Source organism: Vanessa atalanta, chromosome 29, assembly GCF_905147765.1.
Source record: "Vanessa atalanta chromosome 29, ilVanAtal1.2, whole genome shotgun sequence".
Taxonomy (NCBI): Eukaryota; Metazoa; Arthropoda; class Insecta; order Lepidoptera; family Nymphalidae; genus Vanessa; species Vanessa atalanta.
The window spans coordinates 3,862,519-3,884,025 of record NC_061899.1 but is presented as its reverse complement, the minus strand read 5'-3'; the positions used below and the strand labels follow the sequence as shown (position 1 = coordinate 3,884,025).

Here is a 21,507-nt window from a genome sequence, read left to right as displayed (position 1 = left end):
TAATTGTTAAGTAATAATTATTTATCTATAATAATAATAAAAAAGCGAAAGTAACTCTGTCTGTCTGTCAAATCACTGAACCGAATTTGATGCAATTCAGTCACAAAGGTCACAAGTCACAAGCTTGAGCTCCAAGGAAGGAAGACGAAATTTTAGGCCCAACAGCTGACGACTAACGGCTTACATACGAGCAAAGCCACAGAGGAGATCTAGTAAGACTATATTCGAACTAATATTTTTAATGCGAAAGGGAGTATATCTGTTTATTCATTTGTATGCTTCCCGTAACTACTTAACCGATCATATAACATTGCCAGGGGTACCCTGATAGACGTAGAGTACATAACACGCCCTTTACACGGGGCACGTGCCCACGGCCCCATCCTGAGAGGGCCCCAAAGAACCAACAATTTGTTTCACACGTTTATGCTCCCGTTGACTGCTAAGCATTATTTTATCGAAATTGACATATTCGTAAAAAATAACTAACATATTTATCAAAGGGCTAGTGACGATAGTCGATATTAAAAGTTGAAAGCTATAGACGTGCTTATCACGATAGAAATAGATATACTATAGCCATAATATTGTACAACCAATCAGATTCCTACGAATTTACGAAAATAACCGCACCGTTTACTTAAAATTATACTTAAGACCTGGGTATAAGCAAATTATTTGAACATGGTAGTAAATATCTACCAAGTTCTCAAATTCACGGGCCCCAGCATAGCTTGAGAGGGTTCTGAACAAGTAGCCCCCCCCCCCATTAATAGATGAAACTCGCTATCTAGTCGATGACTAGCTTAAACTAGTCTATGGTAAAAAGCATGCAGTATTCGTTCGACAATAATTTAAATTTATTTAATAAACATAATTATATAACTGATTATGTTAGTAACACTTTTATTAATCAAATACTGAGTTTCTTGTCGTTTCGTCTCGGTATACTACATTTTGCACCGGTAGTAGCTTCACATTTAATTCGATACTGTAACATGACGATTCATGTGTTTATGACCCTATTTATATATATATATAGAGTATGGTACGTTGAAATTGACAGTTTTTTTATGGTATGTCTCCAGTAGTTTGACATTTTGAATCGCATAGATACAAAAAAAATGTATCATTATTATTCTTGATATGATTTTTGGCGCCGGATTTAGTAGCAAATAAATTTAAGTTTACCTTTAAGAAATGCTAAATATTTTGTGGACTTTATATAAAGTAACTTAGAATTTAAAACGTAACAATATGAAAATATCCCACCGTTGGGCTAAGGTGTCCTCCTTTTGTACATGCTTGGAGAGTATCCCACTAAGCTGCACCAATAGAAGCCATCAAGGTGAATAGAAATGCGAAAATTCAGCCGCAATTGTTTCCACTCCGCAGTGGAGCACCGTCGCATAACAAGTTCCATACTTGTCCAGGAGACGAACTCATTGTCCAGCATTCCCACTACTTTTTTTAAAATGCCAATTAATATTAATAAGTTTAAAATATTCAAGTAAAGAAACGCCTCTAAATATCACACAGGTTACTCTCGCGAGCGGCGCGTAACTTAAAACTATGGACAGACGGACGGAACATTAATTATATAGATATATTTAATATCACGGAGCAACTAGCGATTTGTAAGGTATTATTTTCTATTTAACTAATATATTACCAATATTATGAATTTATCCTGATTGTCTCCGGTCTAGTAGCTAGCGCATAAGACTACAAATCTCGAGGACCTGGGTTCAAAGTCCGGACTGGGTTGTTCCTCATCTAACAATCTTTAAACACTCTTTGTCGAATTGCTGCCCCACCAGATAGGAGTGACCTGTGTTTGCCCATATATTTGAGCACAATAATATCTCCTGTGCACTTAAAAAATATAATTGTTAAATCGATCATAATAACGTCATATTATTGTAATGATATTGCACTATTAATTAAAAAAATCATATAAACCTTAACTGTAGTTTAACTTTATTAAATGTTTTTTGTGAATACATAACAAAAAACAAGATGGCGCTAAACGTAATCCGATAATTATGGATCTTAGTACGTTGATAGTGTACATGACCAACCCTTTTAAATACAATGTTCGCTAGTGAATCTAGTACTTATGCCATAACATAATCTCTAAATCATGACGTCATAAATTACAAGATAATTGTAATGACCATTATTATAAATAAAGATTTTCAAGCGTCGAATAATTATGATTAAATTTAATTTCAGTTAAATTATAAACACACTAAAACACCATACATTATAAACAATTTTTTCATGTCATGTAAGTAAGCTGACTGGCAAATGGACAACCTAATGGTACTTAGTGGTAGGATCTACCCAGACCACCCACTTTTCAGATATTCTACCGCCAAACAACAATGCAGTGTTGTTGTTTTCCGGTTGAAGGCTGTGTGAGCCAGTGTAACTACAGGCACAAGAGACGTAACAGACTTAATTCCCGAGGTTGGTGGCGCATTGGTGATATAAGGCATGGTTAATATTTACAGCGCCATTGTCTTTGGGCGGTGGTGACCATTTACCATCAGGTAGCCCATATGCTCGTCCACCAATCTATACCATAAAAAAAAGCAATTAAACTTAAATCAATAGGAAAGTGTGCGTCAGAGTTGTGGATATAAAAAAAGATCGGTTTATTCCGACAGTATTTAATACTTAGGTTGAAAAAAATACTTGCAACCTCCCTGGTCTAGCTTGTATGGCTGCCGATGTTGAAGTTCCAGGTTCTATTTTATTTTTTCCATTTAATCTTTCACCACAGACTTGCGTCCGACATCCGTTTAGTTTTGAGTTCTTTTTTTTTTTAATTATATCTTTTATAGATCCGTTACAATGTTATGGATGGAATTTAATTTATTTTCAAATTTAGAATACTATCTAATTATGTTTTTTTAATAATATTATAGCCGTGAAATTCTCAAAGGGCTCTTTTTTTTATCCCCCCTTCCTCATTTAGTTACATTGACTAACCCTTCAAACTGGAACAGAACAAGTAATTATTACCCTTTGATGGTAGGTTGACGAGAGAACCCATACAGGCTTGTACAAAGCCGAGCAGTGGGATGTTTGCCCTCTATAACGACACGTCTGATACAGGAGGTCGTTATTGTCATATGTATATACGCATTTTACGAGTAAAAACTCCTAAACCAGAATTACCTTGAAAGTTAAAATTTCGCCAAATATAACCTTATCGTGATCTTGATATAAAATGTGTTATTTTGTTAAAAATTATCGTACGACCGGCCATTTTGTTTAAATTATACGTTTAACTGTCTCGAGGGCTTTATAAATGTTAATTTTTTTTTTCATCTCGATATATATACTCGTGTAAGTCGATTTTGTTTGAATGAAATTTCTTAATACGTTCTCGTATTCGTATTGGATTGGATTTTATGTGTATCGTTTCCGGTTTCCATTTTAAATGTATATTTTTGAATTCCATTTAGTGTTGAGACTTTTTTTTTTCGTTCCGATTCGCGTATACAGGATGTTTTGTTGACCTTTATATTACGAGTGTCTTATTTGCTCCTTATAGGATTGCAGTCGAGGTCCTGAATTCAAATCCCCCCTTCGAGTCAGTAAAAAATTATTGACTTTTAAGTCGAAAAATTATCACTAGGAACACGGATTCTGGTAGTTTGAAGTCTCGTGTCGTAGAAATTAAGTAAAACCGTTGGTAGTTCGCTTGAACTGCATCCGGTTGTGTCAAATTAGCTGACACATCGAATGTTATTAAGAGTGAATGATGAAGAGTATATTTACGATCCTAAAAGCCATTTCCGTATTTAAGGTTGACACTTGCAATAAAATCCGAAGTCCCGAAAATGACAGTTGCATTGACGAGACCCTATACGTGAGACGAACCAAACGCAAGCGCGATTCAGAAACATATTAAGTACAAACATTTAGTACATTCATACGGCTTAACAAAGAGTTTGGAGTTAATTTTCGATTAAGGTCATATACAAATATGATTATTAAATGTACATTTTTAGAGTAATTACTAAGTTCCTTAATATTATCTGTAGAATTTCAAAATGGCGACCTAGAAGCGCTTGCGAGAGTCTCGATAAAGTATAAATCGATATTTATTTTCTTAAAACATTTATATAATTATACATGTATTTATATGTTATTTAAATTGGATCGAAATAGTATTATATTGCGTTCGATAAAGTCATAATTTTATCAAATTGACAGAAGGCCATAACGCGGCGCGCCCACACGTTGGGACAGGCTGTTCATATTTCATTGTTATATCTATTGTTTATATAAATAAAAACAATATCATAAAATCATTCAGTTCAAACATATTTTATTCTAGAAGGTTCTAGCGCGCTTTTTACAACTTTAACGTTCGTTAAGATTACAGAAAAGAACCGGCGAGGAATCCGACGCTCAAGTGACAAAATCAAAATATTCAACTAGGCTCGTTAAAGTTGTATTTAATAGTCATGTTACACTGTTGATTAATTTAAAACTACCACCGGATCGGAAACTAGATTCTACCGAGAAGAACCGGCAAGAGACTCAGTAGTTACTCTTTTTCCAACATTTTAATTACACACTATGTTAAGTAAAGTACTTATATATTTTGCGTAAAAATCAATAAATACTAAGTACATGCTTTTCATCTTTAATATTATAATCTTGTGTTGAGTAATATGCCTTATTTAATAATGGTTTTAACATATAACATTATATACAAATAAACAATTGTTTATTCTGCATGGAAATCAACGAAGTTCATTTACTCATCCATGAGATAACTTAGCCAATTATAATGAACACATTTGTTAATTAACGTAAAGTCATTGCGATACCATTGTACAATTATACGGGAACAAAACTCACTCGGACAGAAATAAAATCATAAAGTTTGAAACCGGACGTTATATGGCTTGCCCCATTAATCATTACAACTGCGACATACTTGTTTAAATCATGAAGAGCAGACATTTCGCTATTTGACGGTTCGCGTTTATTATATATTTTAAAACCTTGCGATTTAAAACAAAAAACGACGACTTCGATAGTAGTTGTTTAGGGAAATATGTTTATCTCTTTCTGATATATTTGTTTTTACATTCAAAAGAAAAAGACAGCTTCAACGAGACCGTCTAAAGTCTAAACTATATTTATGAATAAGTGGCGGACTGTACTGAAGTGGTGTTATATATATGTAGACTAGTGGTCTAGTAGATGGTGAGACTAGTAGTTTTAGGAGTTGATTGTCATGTGTGTTGGCAAAAAAGTAGTTAATGTCATTCCTTGGAGTTCATGTTCGCTCCAAAGCAAATTTCATCGAATTCTATTCATTGGTTTGGTTGTGAAAGAGCGACATACAGACATACAGACAGAGTGACTTTCACATTTATAATATTAGTATAGATATATTAGTTTAGTTAGTGGGGCGAGGGGCCTGGTGTAAGCTACCGTCGTCCGTTTTCTATACCCCTGAAAACGTCTTTGCTTCAAGTTTTATTTATAAATTATAATTATCAAGTACACTTTTAGATTCATCAAGGAACTCAAAAGCTCCTACTTGGTGGTGGTAGGTACCACCCACACACATAATCTACACACAGCGATGCTTAGTATTACTATGATTCGGCTTGAAGGATGTCTAACCCAGTGTAACTACTAAGGGAAATAACATCTTATTTGCCAGGGTTAAACATGATTACATAAAGGGAGGTATATTTGCCCGTCCGACTAACTATATCATAAAAAAAATCTTACAGCTTGAGCCCCTCACAAAACAACCTCTGACTGGTGGACTGGTCTTATACCACGCAACATGACAACCAGCAAGAAGTGTCAACATCGAAACTCCTGTTCAGAATGACATGTCCATGTTGTCAACCTATCAGTTAAAAAGATACAACAGTAACCAAGAGTTACAATGTAGTTAATTCAATAATTACATGTAAATACATTTATAGTACGTTTGCCTACGTTTCACATCCTTCATAGAATTGCGACTATACCTCACGACATTGAAGCATGCGATTCGGTCCATAGAAGGATATCGTAAGTCGTAAAGTTCACCATAGACCATAGAATCTTTTAGAGATGGCATTAAAGTAAAGTTTATATTTGCTTTATATCATTGTATACAATTAAATAATATTATATTTTGAACTCATTATTATTATTTGAATGACATTTTTCGGTAGTATTGTATGAATTATTCGACGTTCCCTCATGTTCCCACTGATCTTCCTACTGGTAGGAACTACTTGTTGGTAGGGCTTTGTGCAAGCCCGTCTGGGTAGGTACCACCCACTCATCAGATATTCTACCGCCCAATAAGAGTACTCTGTATTGTTGTGTACCGGTTAGAAGGGTGAGTGAGCCAGTGTAATCACAGGCACAAGGGACATAACATCTTAGTTCCCAAGGTTGGTGGGGCATAGGTGATGTAAGGAATGGTTAATATTTCTTATCTCTATGGGCGGTGGTGACCACATACCATTAGGTAGCCCATATGCTCGTCCGCCAACCAATGCCATAAAAAAGGAGGATCAGGACTAATATGTTTTAATGGAATAAATAATATGTCCCAGTAGGAATATAAGGATACGTATGTTTCTACGCTCCTACTATTGGACGATCATGAAGATTATTTATGATATAATCACATATATATTATTTTATTTTTATTTGTTTAATTATAAACATATTACACGACTGGTAACAAAAGACTCTTATGTTTTTACGGTTCTTATATGTATGTGAGTTACTTTGTTCCCCTGTAACTTTTAAATACTTCGACCAAAAAAAAATTACCGGTTTTTTAAAAGACGGTTATTTTTTTTCCAAATCGTAGGTATTTTGTTACATTATTCTATTATGACTCCAAATGAAATAGCGAGTTGATATTTAATTTTTTTTAAATAAAAACAAATTTATTCTATCACCTATATCGAGTTGGGACGAAATCGTAACACTACAAATTTAATTCGAGTATAATATTCACAGAAAAACACGATCGTACCATTTCCAAAACACGCTGTTCTGCAATACAGACATTCAAACGATTTCCGACACAACCCGGGGGTCCTTTGGTTAGAGGCGGAGTATTTTAATTATATAAAAAAGTGTAGGAACTTGTCGACTTGAAGTTAAGGCTGGAGCAAAAACGTACGACGAGTGCGCGCCCGATCATTCGCATATTATATAATGGCGAATAACACGAGGCTTAATATTCAATATAATTGGTTAATTTGCACAATATAAACTTAAACATATAAATCATTTAACAATTGATCGTTTGATATCTATTTAAAAAAAAAAAAACGATCGAAATCACGTGGAGGCTTTCTTTTTTATAGCTACTTGAAAATACTTTTATAACAATGTACATTATACCGACAGCGTGTTTAAAATACACTATTGACGTTATAAGATTAAATGCTTAATTGTAACGCTTAAAAAAATATAATTTAACACATACAAGATTAAACAGTTTAGGTTTAAGTTAAGGTTAATTTGAAAATAGGTCAAGTCCTGAACGATTTCGGTCACGGGACATTTTCCAAAGAGACTCACAAGAGATGCATTTTTAGGGGCCGGGTGTTCGGTTTCACTGCCTGGGACTTAATAAGCAAGTCAGTATAACTTGATGAGTAACTGGTTAAGTCAACATATTAGGTATAATTTAACTCGGACTTTATCTGTATATGTCCGTATTTATTTTTATTTATATGTGTGTGTGTTTTGTGATAATATAATATCGTATAAATCTACTGACAAAATTAAAAAACAACAAAATTTAATCTATTTTAATGAAATATATTTTGTTTCTGAAAATCAGCCACATGTGTATTCCACCAATCCGGATTGGAGAAGCGTGGTGGAATATGCTCCAAACCCGTCCAAACTTCTCTTCAAAGGGAGAGGAGGCCTAGGCCCAGCAGTGGGAAATTTACAGGCTGCTAATGTAACCAATGTAATATTTTATTTAAGATTTTAAGAACATTTGAAACGACATTTTATATCATAATTACCTATCTATCTACCGAGAACCGGTAAGAAACTCAGTAGTTACTCTTTTCCATAATTTCGAGACATTATCAAAGTTAAATAAAATAACTGTGTGTACACTCTGAAATGTTTTATTCTCGAATCAATGTGCACTGAGCTTTATATAACCGTTAGTTATCAGATGTAGTCTTATCGACTGTTGACCGATCTATCTCATCCTGCTTTGTTTAGTCTCTATATTGTGAATTCATACATACAACTAGGTATTACCAATACTAAACGGAATTCCACGTCCATATTAGAGGCTATTGTAGTAATGTATATTCGCACGTATCTCTTTAAAAATTAATAATTGTAATATTTCACGACCTCCGTGGTCGTGTAGTGTGTACACCGGTTTTCATGGGTACGCCACTCCGAGGTCCCGTTTCGATTCCCGGCCGAGTCGATGTAGAAAAAGTTCATTAGTTTTCTATGTTGTATCTTTAAGTGCCCTTTGAAGGCACGGAAGTATAAGTAACTTCCAAACTCAGCTGCTGAAACTTCTTAAACAGAAACTCCCAATAACGCAATTTATCAACGACTTCCGCGGTTGAGTAGTGTGTACACCGGTTTTCATGGGTACTCCACTCCGAGGTCCCGTTTCGATTCCCGGCCAAGTCGATGTAGAAAAAGTTCATTAGTTTTCTATGTTGTCTTGGGTCTGGGTGTTTGTGGTGCCGTCGTTACTTCTAATTTTCCGTAACACAAGTGCTTTAGCTACTTACATTGGGATCAGAGTAATGGATGTGATGTTGTCCAATATTTATTTATTTAACCTAGTGTTATTTGAATCTGTTTTAGAAAAGTTTGAGTTTATTAAAGTCGTAAAAGGAATGATAATCGAACCTTAGATTTACGTATTCCATGATTGCTAATAGCTCAACTATATTGTGTTGAAACAGTTGATTCATATATCTTTTTATTTATAATAAAATATAATATTTTTTTAGAAAATTTAGTATATTTTTACAATTTGACAAATAATTTTAGAGGAAAGAAGTTACTGACCGGTTAGAGAGCAGTACCGCGGCAGTATAAAAAAAAAATGAAAAACGTAAACACAAATTAAAGTAAATCATTATAGATAAACTACAATTCTAATTTAACTAATGTATACTATTTGACATAAAAAAAAAAAAAAAACTTTTTAAAAAAGTTTCCATCATTTTGGCGCCAAATGTAGATAGCAGTTTACAATGAAACGAAATCAAAATAAAACCTGTATTAGATTTCGAAATTCCTAAAGAAATCTCTTGAATAATAATGTTTCGCGGGAGACTCACTGGTGTTATTATGAATACGTTGATATTTAAAAAAAACAGTTACTCCAGGTCGAGTGCTTTACCGACTTTCGAACGAACCGTTGTGTGTTTAAAACAGTCCGTCATCGTGTGTAATCATCGTAGCTAACTGTCAAAATATTACAGATTCAAAAACGAGACTCTTGTTTAGAGATAACTGTTAGTTTTCTAAGAGAATATCTTTATCGTTGTCTTGAAACGAAGTTGCTTTTGCTATGTATTATTTGTTAAATGACAGATAGACAGGGCTTCAGCCCAAGGCCCTGTAGATTCAATGCCCAGCTAAGTCAAGTCAAAGTCAAAAATAGACAAGAATCCATAAAATTATTAAATTAAACAGATCGTATGGTTTGCTCTGCGAGTCCTAGAATTAATCAAACCCATTCAATTAATTTAATTCAAGTCTACGTTCAGATGTGTCTTAGGTGGACCCCTAAGTAGTGTTAGCCCAGGGCCCTGCAGACACAATGATATAAATTAACAATGTTTGAGAATAATTTAATAATAACAGTCCTTAACTAATATATCTTTATTTATAAGACAACACTATTCCACTTGGATCCACTTTAATTTTACAAAGTTCCGATAACAGTCCGACGTTCAAGACGCCATTTTTTCGCAAATCCATAACGAATATCATAGATTAATCCAGCTCTCGACCAATAAAATCGCGTTAATTTGCTCTCAAATATTGTTTATTTGACGTTTGTCTGCCTTTGGTTGGAATAGACTATATATAGTGATAACTTTAACACTAATTAATACTTCGGAGTTGATAAACTAATGCTGTCTTCTTCTTTCGAATGTTAAATCAATAATGATAGACGGAGAAAAAGTATGTATGCTGTAACATCTGCTAAACAGTATTGTAAGGAACCCCCCACGCGGTCGAACGAACGGAACCTAGTATAAAATAAAATAATGAACATATTCAACAAACGAATACAAGTAAAAACGGTGTAAGTAACATAATCACATAAAAAAATATCCAAAACAGATCGTGACATACAATGTTTTACAAAATTCTGACGGTTAACAAAAAAAAAACAAAGGTTCCAACGAAGTGACGTATAACGGATTTTAAGTAAGATATCTATATAGTGTTGCGTGTTGTAATAATTCGTAAAATTAATCACATTACGGCTTAATTATATACAAATAAATACGACTATGATATATATCAGAATATCTATTGTGTGTGTGTGTGTATTTTATAGACTTTGATCTTGGTCAACGATTTCATTGCCATAGACCGATATCATCATCATCCTCTTGCCCTTATCCCAATTTACTTGGGGCAGCGCAGCATGTGTTCTTCCATACTTCCCTATCTGACGTCATCTCACAAGTAACATTCTTTCCAGCCATCTCTTTCACACAATCCATCCATGTTTTCATTGGTCGTCCCCTTCCTCTGTATCGCTCTAAGTCTTGACCATGAACGTGCTTATATTCATTGTCATTTTCAACGGAGACTAAACAAATACTGACCAAGGGCTCTGCGTACTAACGAATCATAAAAAAAAATAACCCAATAATCACTGGTTACAGTGATATACAGATATATATATTATAGTATATTTTATGTTAATCATAATATATACTGTAGAATTTAATACCCAATCGCATCTTATTATATCGAACTAAAATAAACGATGTTTCGATTTTACGATCTGTTTCTAAGCTCGTTAAAAATACGGTTTAAGTGGTAATAACATCTCTATAAAATCCTCGCACGCGACCTCTGCTCAGGACGGCCGTCCATCGCACGAACAGCGCGATACGAGTTTATTTGTTGGTTTTGTTTATTCGTTTCTGTTTCGTTTGATTGACTCGTAATCTTAGATGGTTGTTTGTTACTCACGCGAAAACTATCGAACTGATTTCTTTGTAATTTGACTTAATACATGAGTAATCTAACATTTAATTTATAATAATTCTGATACGAAATATCAATCGTTCGTATTGATTTCAATTAGCGTTTATTATAACTGTTAAAATTGAATCATCTTTAGCGCGATTATATTTATGTTCTTTGTTCCTGTAGTTACACTGACTCACTCACTTTACAAATCAGAACACAACAATACAAATTAATAGGTTTACCGGTAGAATATATGTGGGTTACCTATACAAGCGGGTTCGCACAAAGCCCGACCGCCCAGTATATTTGTCACAGGCATAAATTATATCAAATATATTATAGCATAGCGCATCCAGAGGACGTCAAGACTGTTTAATAAAAACAATAAGTGACGTTAATTGAATTATTATTGGAAGATTGCTGGTTTTCAATAAAATGGGGGGGTATTAACCGCACCATATAATTTCCGACATTAGTGTATTTGTTCGGAATGTCAAAACTAAAAGCGATACATACTTTATATGAATTTATGTTATTGTTGTATTTGATATGTAAATGTATGTTTGTTTGTTACGGACTTATTCTAAACGAATTTGTTAAAATATTTCACAACCATGACTTAGACTTTTTATCAAATTAAATCATGTATTATGAAAATAAAAATTCAGAAGTACTTAAAAGATTTAAAGTTTCTTTGTAAATAAAATAACTTTGTTCGGATTGCATACGCGTCAAAACTAGTTGTTGCCCACAGCTACGCTCGCGATTTAAGAGGATGGTCGTCAGGATTTAGGCATAAAAGTAACTTGTATCCTGTTTCGCAGTTCAAACTTGCGTCGTACCAAATTTCGTCGAATTCGGTTCTGTAGTTTGGGCGTGTAAGAGCAACAAACAGACAGACAGAGTTACTTTCGCATTCATAATATTAGTATAAATGAAATACAAGATACTATTTTATATGCAAAGGGTCGTAAGTGACAGTAAGTCGCAAAGTAAAAAAGCACCAATGCTTTTGATTTTTTCTTAGGAATGTGTTGATTTTAAAGGTTATGCTGTCCTTCTGCGAAGGTATAACTTCACAAGTGTGTGTAAGTACGGGAGTCAACTATATTTTTTTACACTCTAATGCAATGCGACAGATTTGACACAGGTCCAAGAGCGTGATCTACTACACACGAGTGTATGAACACCAGCTAATGTAAAACTTTCAAACTTATTTTAAAACTCGAAGCCTCGGGTTTCACCTTCAGTGCGTGAAAGAATTCACTTCGTGTCTCACTCGTGAATTGTTGACAATTTACGATGATACGCCATTTTGATACGTGTACTTATAATTTTTATAATCAATGTCGCATGTTATACGCTCACACTTCAAATGAGTTTCTTATTATAGTACTTCTACTTGGTGGTAGGGCTTTGTGCAAGCCCGCCTGAGTAGATACCACCCACTCATCAAATATTCTACCGCCAAACAGCAGTACTCAGTACTGTTGTGTTCCGGTTTGAAGGGTGAGACAGTGTAACTACAGGCACAACGGACATAACATCTTAGTTCCCGAGGTTGGTGGCGCATTGGTGATGTAAGGAATGGTTAATGTTTCTTACAGCGCCATTGTCTATGGGCGGTCTTGACCACTAACCATCAGGTGACCTATTTGCTCGTCTGTCTACCGATATCATAAAAAAACCCTACAGAGTTATTAGTTCAAGCTAGCGTGTATCTATAAAAAATAGTTACCATGGAAACAGATTAACAAAAATAACTAAAGAATTAACATTTTGAGTTTCTGTATAATTGTATTTTTTTAGGTATGTCCTTTTGCCAAGCTACCATACGAAACAAACATTACATTGTTTTACTATTAGGAATACTGAATTAATCAATGCCTTTTGTATATAATCATATAAAAAAACGAACAAACATATATATAACGATTCAATTAAACGAGTTTTAAATCCGGGAAGATTAAAAAAAAAGAAGGCTATCTTAATCGCGGAGCAATTATAAAATTAACGCACTCAGAAGTACATATGTCAATCAGGCCGAGGATTATAGAGTTATTTGACAAGCCACTTCATTACGATGTACGTTTACATGTTACGACATAACGTCGTAACAGACATTTTTATTTTCTTAATTTTAATCATTCATTTATTACAGAAAAAATAACCCCGCCGCGTCTGTCTGTCCGAAATCAAAAACTATCGAAGAGATTTTAATACGGTTTTCACGGACGGACGGAATGATTTGATATGTATAATTCATGAAGGTTTTGTCAGGAAGGTAATACTAACTTGGAAGGATAATAATGATCTAACGTGCATTAGAAAATACATTTAATTTAATTTTAATTAACACACCTATTCCAATCGATTGAATACATAGTCCATGAAATATGCTAATAATTATAACCAGAAACAGTTCTTGATTCATATTGTAAATAAATATTAAAATACAACACGATTACAAACAGTATTTAAAACGGGATATTTACCATGTTTTTTATTTTTATTTGTTGGAGCTCGATATTTCGACATTATCTACGAATGTCTTGTTCACGAGACTCCTAACATAACATAACATAATATACCTACTTTATTCAAGTAGGCTTTTACAAGCACTTTTGAATCGTCATATAACAAACTATTTAAAGTAAAGCTAACACCGGTTCGGAATGTAGATTCTACCGAGAAGAACCGGCAGGAAACTCATTAGTTACTCTTTTTCAACATCTAAAAATACAGTCATATTAGTTAAATACAATTATATATGTATGCATCTACTAATATCCACTTTAATTTAACGTCCAAAGTTCCGAACTTCGTCGACGTTCAAAACGCCATTTTTCCGCAAATCCATAGACAATTCAAGTTCTCGACCAATGATATCGCTTCAATTCAAGGTCAAATGTTGTTTATTTGGCTTTTGAGTTCTTGTGGTTGAAATATATGTATCTATGTAAATTGTAAAGTGTAATTACCAAGTTTATTTCTGGTTTAACTTTTAAATTAATTTAACACCATAACATGACAGTTAGAGCCCTTATTAAATAATACTTTGATTCAATTTCAATAATAACAAATAATATTTAAAAAAAAAAACATGTTATGGTATTTAAAAAAAAAAATAAACACATTATCTCGGCGTTATCTTAAACGGGAAATCAAATAAATTTGAAATGATAAATCTCTCCGTAATATGAAACCCCGTTGTATGTCCGTATGTTTTGAAGCTGTATTATATTGTCATAAATTAAATATTTTATACGTGCACTAGCATTATATCGTAACTTTGCCTGTTTGGGTATAATATTTATTATATGCTGTTGTGTTATCAATATCAATGACCATTTCGAATGATGGTGTATTCGACGGAATATCGTGATAGAAAATGGCGAAATTAAATGCTAAAGATACTTACTACTAACATGTTTTTTTCATTTATACAGATAGGCTATCTGCTAACACTAAACCTCTATAGTAACATTTACCAAGGGGGCCCTGGTAAGTGTTACTATAGAGGTTAGTACGAGCAAAATTTGCTAGTACTAACCTTAATATCAATGATGTTATGTCCCTCGTGTCTGTAGTAACACTGACTCTTCCTTCAAACCAGAACACAACAATTCTGAATATTGTCGTTTGGTGGTTGAATATGGGATCTGTGTGTTGTATCTATCGAGACGGGCTTGCGCAAAACCCCGCCACCAAGTAAGCTTACCGATTTGTTGAGCCAAGTTTGGAAATATCGTGCCAATAATAAATAAATAAATATTGGACAACATCACATACATTACTCTGATCCCAGTGTAAGTAGCTAAAGCACTTGTGTTATGGTAATCAGAAGTAACGACGGTACCACAAACACCCAGACCCGAGACAACATAGAAAACTAATGAACATTTTCTACATCAACTCGGTCGGGAATCGAATCCGGGACCTCGGAGTAGCGTACCCATGAAAACCGGTGTACACACTACTCAACCGCGGAAGTCGTTGATAAATTGCGTTATTAGTTATTGGGAGTTTCTGTCTATGAAGTTTCAGCAGCGGAGTTTGGAAGTTACTTATACTTCCGTGTCCTCAAAGGGCACTTAAAGATACGCCCGACAATATACCTAAGCCTAAACCACACATTACCAGCCCGTAAATTTTCCACTGCTGGGCTAAGGCCTCCCTTTGAGGAGAAGGTTTTGAGTTGGTATACACATGTGGCAGAATTTCGTTGAAATTAGATAAATGCAGGTTTCCTCTCGATTTTTTCCTTCACCGCCGAGCACGATATGAATTATAAACACAAATTAAGCACATGAAATTCAGTGATACTCGCCTGGGTTTGAACCCGACACCCGTTTGGGCCATCTCGGCTCTTAAGCCTAAACCATACGGGGACCTAATTAATAAAATTAATATGAATTATTATTTTACGCATTATTTAGTCTTTGGAAGTATTTTTTCACACCAGGAAACTCAGGAATGCGTTCTCCCAAATCGAAATAGAATCGCGTGGGCTATTCATATGATATTTCCTGTATTAAACAAAACGGAGTACCGGGATATTAACTGCCTCATTATAGATAAAAGTCATTTATCCTCTATCCCTTTCGTTCCTGTTACAGTTGAGCGAGACAAAGCGTTTCACTATGGTCTCCGTATTTCACATGCTTACTTTAACAGCGATCACCATAAAAGTCGGGGCGCTTTAAAATATGGAGCTAATTAAACATTTCTTGTTAAATTGACGAGAATATAACTTATTACTATTTGAAATTATTTAATGGTTTTGCTATTATTATGAAAACTATTGTTTTAAGAATACGATATAAGTTATAACGGATAATTGCTTTGAGAATTGATTTCATAATAGACTTATCAATTCTGATTAACACGTCCCACTACTGAGCTAAGGTACTTCTCCATGGTGCTGGTGCACTTGTACACCTGGCAGACTTTCATCCGCCAACACATCTCACGATTATGTCAAGATTTTTTTCCTCCATATTAATAATGAATACAAATTAACTTCATGGAAATATGTAGGATGTCGCATTGTAACCACTGAGCTATCGCGACAAATTTAATATGTAGTAGACGGAATTTAGAAATAAAATCAGTTTTAAATCTTATTGCTGTCAATATATATATATGTATATATAAATTTAAAAATAATGTAACAAAATTTATTAACATAAGAATTGATAACATTAAGTGCTTAAATATATACAAATATCAATTAAAAATAGTTACTGTATAAATCTTGACCGAGTTTAATGGTGGCGAGAATGCTAGCAGCAATTCTCCGTTGAATCGCAATTCCGATCCTCTGGGCTAAAAACGAACCAGCCCTCCTGTCACCAGTGGATGCAATAAGGCGACGTGTTATACTTTTGATGAAGCTTTTTGCACCATTACTCCAAGGGTCGAGTGTTTCGACAGCAAATGGGACTATTTATTTTGTTATAAATAATGTTTTATCGTGTAGGCGTGTGTTATTGTCCTTATTATCTCGATAACCCGGACGATATCAATTATTTCTTCTTTATCTATATAATATTTATTAATATATCAATATAAAATGTTTATGTATATATCGGTTGGTCGATTTTAAAATTTATTGTCAGTATTTTATCAGAAGAATAAAAAATATGTTTCGACTAATTTTTAGACGACAAATGTCACTCTCAAATTATTCTTCGCATAAAAGATAACTGGTAATCAACAGATTAAGGCTAGTTTTAAAATAAAGTAAAAAAAACTGCCCCAATTTTATGAATATTTTAATTTATAGCCGATTTAAAAGGTGTTATGAAGAAACGCCCAAACATACATTTACCCTAATACATTACACTCCTTTTTTGGGGCATTCATGTAATTAAATAATAATAATAATTAATCATGCCACAGTTCTTTATTTTAACATACATTATTTTCTTGTTACAGATCAACAGGATGGCGTTTAGCAGAGAATAGCCCCTGCAACAAAGATGGCGTCTTTCGATAAAGATATTGAAAACAGAAAGAGGAGTGCAGAATGTGAAACAGACAGATTACCTACATTGAAACAGATACAACAAGAATACACAGATAAAACAAACATAGATAAAAAATTAAAAATAACCCCCCTTAATATAAACTACAAAATGAGGAAACCTTACATTCTATACAATAATTTTCGTTACAAAGAAGAATTATCAAGAAGAGTTGCCATTAAAAGGGAATATGGATTTTATAACTATTGTTTTATAAGTGTCTGTCTGAGTTTCGTTCTGGGATTAGTAATCGGCGTAGCGATCGTTGGATCACCTCAAACGAGATTGATCACACCCAATATTAGTCCTAAAAGAATAGCGAAAATAAACACAACCAGAGAAGGTTATTCCAGAAGTTTGAATTCACTTAAATATTCAGATAGTTTAAAATTAGAAGATAATTTTATTCCCCCTGAAAAAGAAAATAACATGGACAGATTTGCGACTGTTTCCTTTACTGGATCTGTCGACCCCCACAAACATAAAATAGACGTGTATCCCAAAGGCCTTACGGAGAACATGAAAGATATTCTCAAAGACAACAAGGTATTCCAACACAAACTATCCATAACAAACGTGGTTGATACAAACGTACACGTTCCTAATACTGATACAGTTTTATACAATAACATATATTGGGGTCCGGAAGTCGAAAACTCAATGCCACAGGGTTATGGTGAAAATTCCGCTGAAATCTGGGAAAGTTACGTCGATCAGAGCGAAGTAACCAAGATGGAACCCGGATGCGGAAGGATGCAGAATCGTTTAATCACATTCAAAGATGGAATCCAAGCTTGTGTACGATACAGACAAAATACAGATCAGATACAGGGTGAAATATTCAGTTTCTATGTTGCTAGACTATTGAATTTAACAAATTTAGCACCCTCTGTTATTAAAGTCGTCGATTTGAAAGATAAGCTTTGGCAGAGTGTCGCCAACGACATCGCTTCAGCGCAATGGAACACAAATAGAGCAGTTGTTTTAACTCAATACATTCCAAGCTTAGAATCAGCAACGATACCGGAAATATTCAAGCCTTCAACGCGTCACTTAAATAAGAATGACGTGTTCAAAATGTCTCAAAAAGAAAACGACACCGTTGAAACTAACAAACAAATATTGTTGGACAAACTCAGAATGAAAAACGTCAAAGCGAAGCAAGAAATTATGAACGACTTCGATTTTATAGATGCAAAGCTAAATAAGAAAACTAGAGATTTATTTGTTGAATTAGCGCAATGGTCGGATCTCATTATATTTGACTATTTAACAGCTAATTTAGATCGTATTGTAAATAATTTATTCAACTATCAATGGAATGTAAACATTATGGATGGCCCTGCCCATAATTTGGCGAGGAAAATAGACAGTGGATTACTTTTGTTTCTGGACAACGAATCCGGTCTCCTCCACGGTTATCGGCTTCTGAAGAAGTACAATGTGTATCATAGTTTGATGCTGGATAATTTGTGTGTGTTTAGAAAGAGGACTGTTGATTCATTGAAAAGTTTACACGAAAGCTCAATCGGTGCAAAACTCAGTGATATATTTCATAGGAAAAACAATGCAATAATAAGAGACATTTTACCGCCATTGCCAGAGAAGAACGCAAAAGTGTTACACGATAGAATAGGTAAAGTTTTAAGTCAAATCGACAAGTGTGCACAGACTTTTTCTAATAGATAACTATTTGTTATATTCACTCGCACTAAAATCTTTTTTATCTGTTTTTTTTTTTTATTCCTAAAATTACCACCAATATTTGAAACCAAATAAGCTTAGAAGGCATGGTAAATATGCCACTAAGACTTTGATAGCTTCTTTTTAAAACTTTTCAAAAAGTCACCAATAATTACATGTCATTTTTAAAGTTTCTGTTAAAAACAAAAGTCAATCACAGATATTCCTATGTATGTGTTGCAGCAGAAAAGTTGCCAACATTATTCCAGTGGCGACGCATTCAAATTGTAAAATTTAACGTTTTTAATTTTGTCTTTGTAAATATAAGTCTAAGTTTCTATTTATTTTTAGTGCGAGAAAAGACAAGTGATACTGATAAGCGTGTTTCGATACCAAATACTTTATTTATTGTAAATGTGCCAGTAATTGTTTTTGCGGTGATATTTATTTTGTTATTATAATATAATTATTTGTAAATACGCCGACTGTTTTATTTATAAACCGTTTTATTGTAACTTGTACAAAAATCAAATGGGCCAAGAAACTATTCTGGGACAATAGTTTGTATAATAACGGCGATACGATTTGGATACGTGAATCATTTAAATTTTATAATTATTAAAGTTAATGTCTTGTCATTTTGTGACGTTTCGCGATCGTATGCTGTTGTGTGTATCCGAATGTGTTTTGTCGAATTAGATGTTACCGGATAGCTGACTTGTAACGAATAACATTTCATCTCTAGATACGTGTACATACTTAAGCCGTTTTATACGACGAGAGAGTTTATTGGCAAATTATTCCGAACGTTATAACGCTCATATTTGAAAGTCTATTAACTAATTTGAGACTTTAATGTTTACAATATATCTTAATGAAATATGTCATATTGAACACGTTTTGTTTCAAAATCCGTCGTAATTGTTATAAAACTATGACGTGTTAGCTTTGTCTGGAGTTGATCGTTAAATTACAACTGTTATCTCAATTGGATAGCATTGACCATATAACTAAGACAATAAAAGAGAAATGTGATTTAAATAAGGATGTAAAATTGATAAAGACAAAGTAACTGGTGGTTAAGGAAGAAGACAGATATAGCCTGAAAAGTTGTATTGTCTCTTTCTAGGTAGATAATTCCGTGACGATCTCATAGTAAACTCTGATAGTAACTATAAAAAATAATAACTACTGCTACAGTATTCAGTCCTTTTTTAATTCATTTAACTTTTAAACAGTTTTAAAGGCATTAAAGGCTGAAGATCCCAAAATTCGGAAGTTTTTGAATTTGAAAGTTGGCAGAATGTATATTCCGATGTCTGCGTATGGAAAGGCTTTTTGAAGGTTTGCCGTCCAATCAGATCACGAGATTGAGGAAATAGGTAGTGTACCTGTGTTTGCGAAAACACTTGTGCACTATAATTTTTCCCGCGCTGCTGAATAGTATCTGTGACGGTTTTTTTTTTCAATATGTCGTTTATATTTTTAAGCATAACATATTATGCCAATGTCACGACATTATGAAGATGACACTTCGAACCGGTTTTTAAATTTTATGAAATAGATAATATATTTTAATTTTTTTAAATAATATTACTAAAATATTCAATAAATGGAGCCTCAACTAATGTTGAAATAACTTGGTTAATCTGTGGTCGATTTTTTTGTTGAAAGATATAATGATTTTGTTATTTTTTTACTAACCATCTGTAAATTGTCGTAATTTAAATAAGACGTTTATGAACATAGGAACAGATAGACGAGATCTAGAGATAAAATGTTATTGTTACTTTTTGTAATGTGAGCGTTTCAAAACATTCGAATATATATATATTTTTAAATATTTTTGTACAACTTTAAATGAAATGGATAATGTAATGCGTATAATCTGTGACGACTGTTTTGTATAATCTGTAACATTTGACAAATTATTCTCGGTTTCAAATGCAAATGTCAAACTTTAAATTAAAATCTATGTTCTTTATAGGTAAGGAGATGTGTCATAGATATTAACCCACACGTGTCTAAAAAATGTTTTAAATGACAGTTCAATGACTATACAATTGCCGGCATTAAAACACAATTACCCTGACACTGGCAGAATTGTCAACCTATTGACAGAAGTCATAAACATAATACATAATAATAAAAAAAAACACAATTGTCAAATAACCTAAAGTTAAATTAGGATTTTATAATTATTAGGATTTATGAATTATATTAACAGAATAATTTGAAGCGTCGTTTGAAGGTGTATTTTAACCCATAGATTAAATACATTTTAACATTAAAAACTCTCCTTACCTACTCCAACAATTATATTTACTAATATTTTTTGTAAAATAAAAAAAAATGGCGTCAAAAACTAAAATGTATTATTAAAATTAAGTTTATATGTAACTATGTTGTTTTTTTTTTTTTAGAAACGTCACAGATTAAACATAACGGTTGCAGCAAGCTTTAAGTTATGTAAATAAATGTAAACATATTATATATAATTATAATAAATAAAATTACTTTGTAATATATTCTTTTGTTGTTTATATTTTGTCGTGCACTCATAAATAAT

General features: G+C 33.3%; 1 protein-coding gene across 1 annotated transcript in view; it reads left to right on the top strand.

Annotated features, from left to right (window-relative positions):
• The window catches only part of LOC125075053 (extracellular serine/threonine protein kinase four-jointed), a 43,710-nt gene extending 22,513 nt beyond the window's left edge, over positions 1 to 21,197 (top strand). The window contains exon 2 of the mRNA XM_047686611.1: positions 17,167 to 21,197. Within this exon, the coding sequence (XP_047542567.1) occupies positions 17,211 to 18,944 (1,734 nt within the window). The 5' untranslated portion in view covers positions 17,167 to 17,210 and the 3' untranslated portion in view covers positions 18,945 to 21,197. The remainder of the gene's footprint in view (positions 1 to 17,166) is intronic.
• The last annotated feature ends 310 nt before the right edge of the window (positions 21,198 to 21,507 follow it).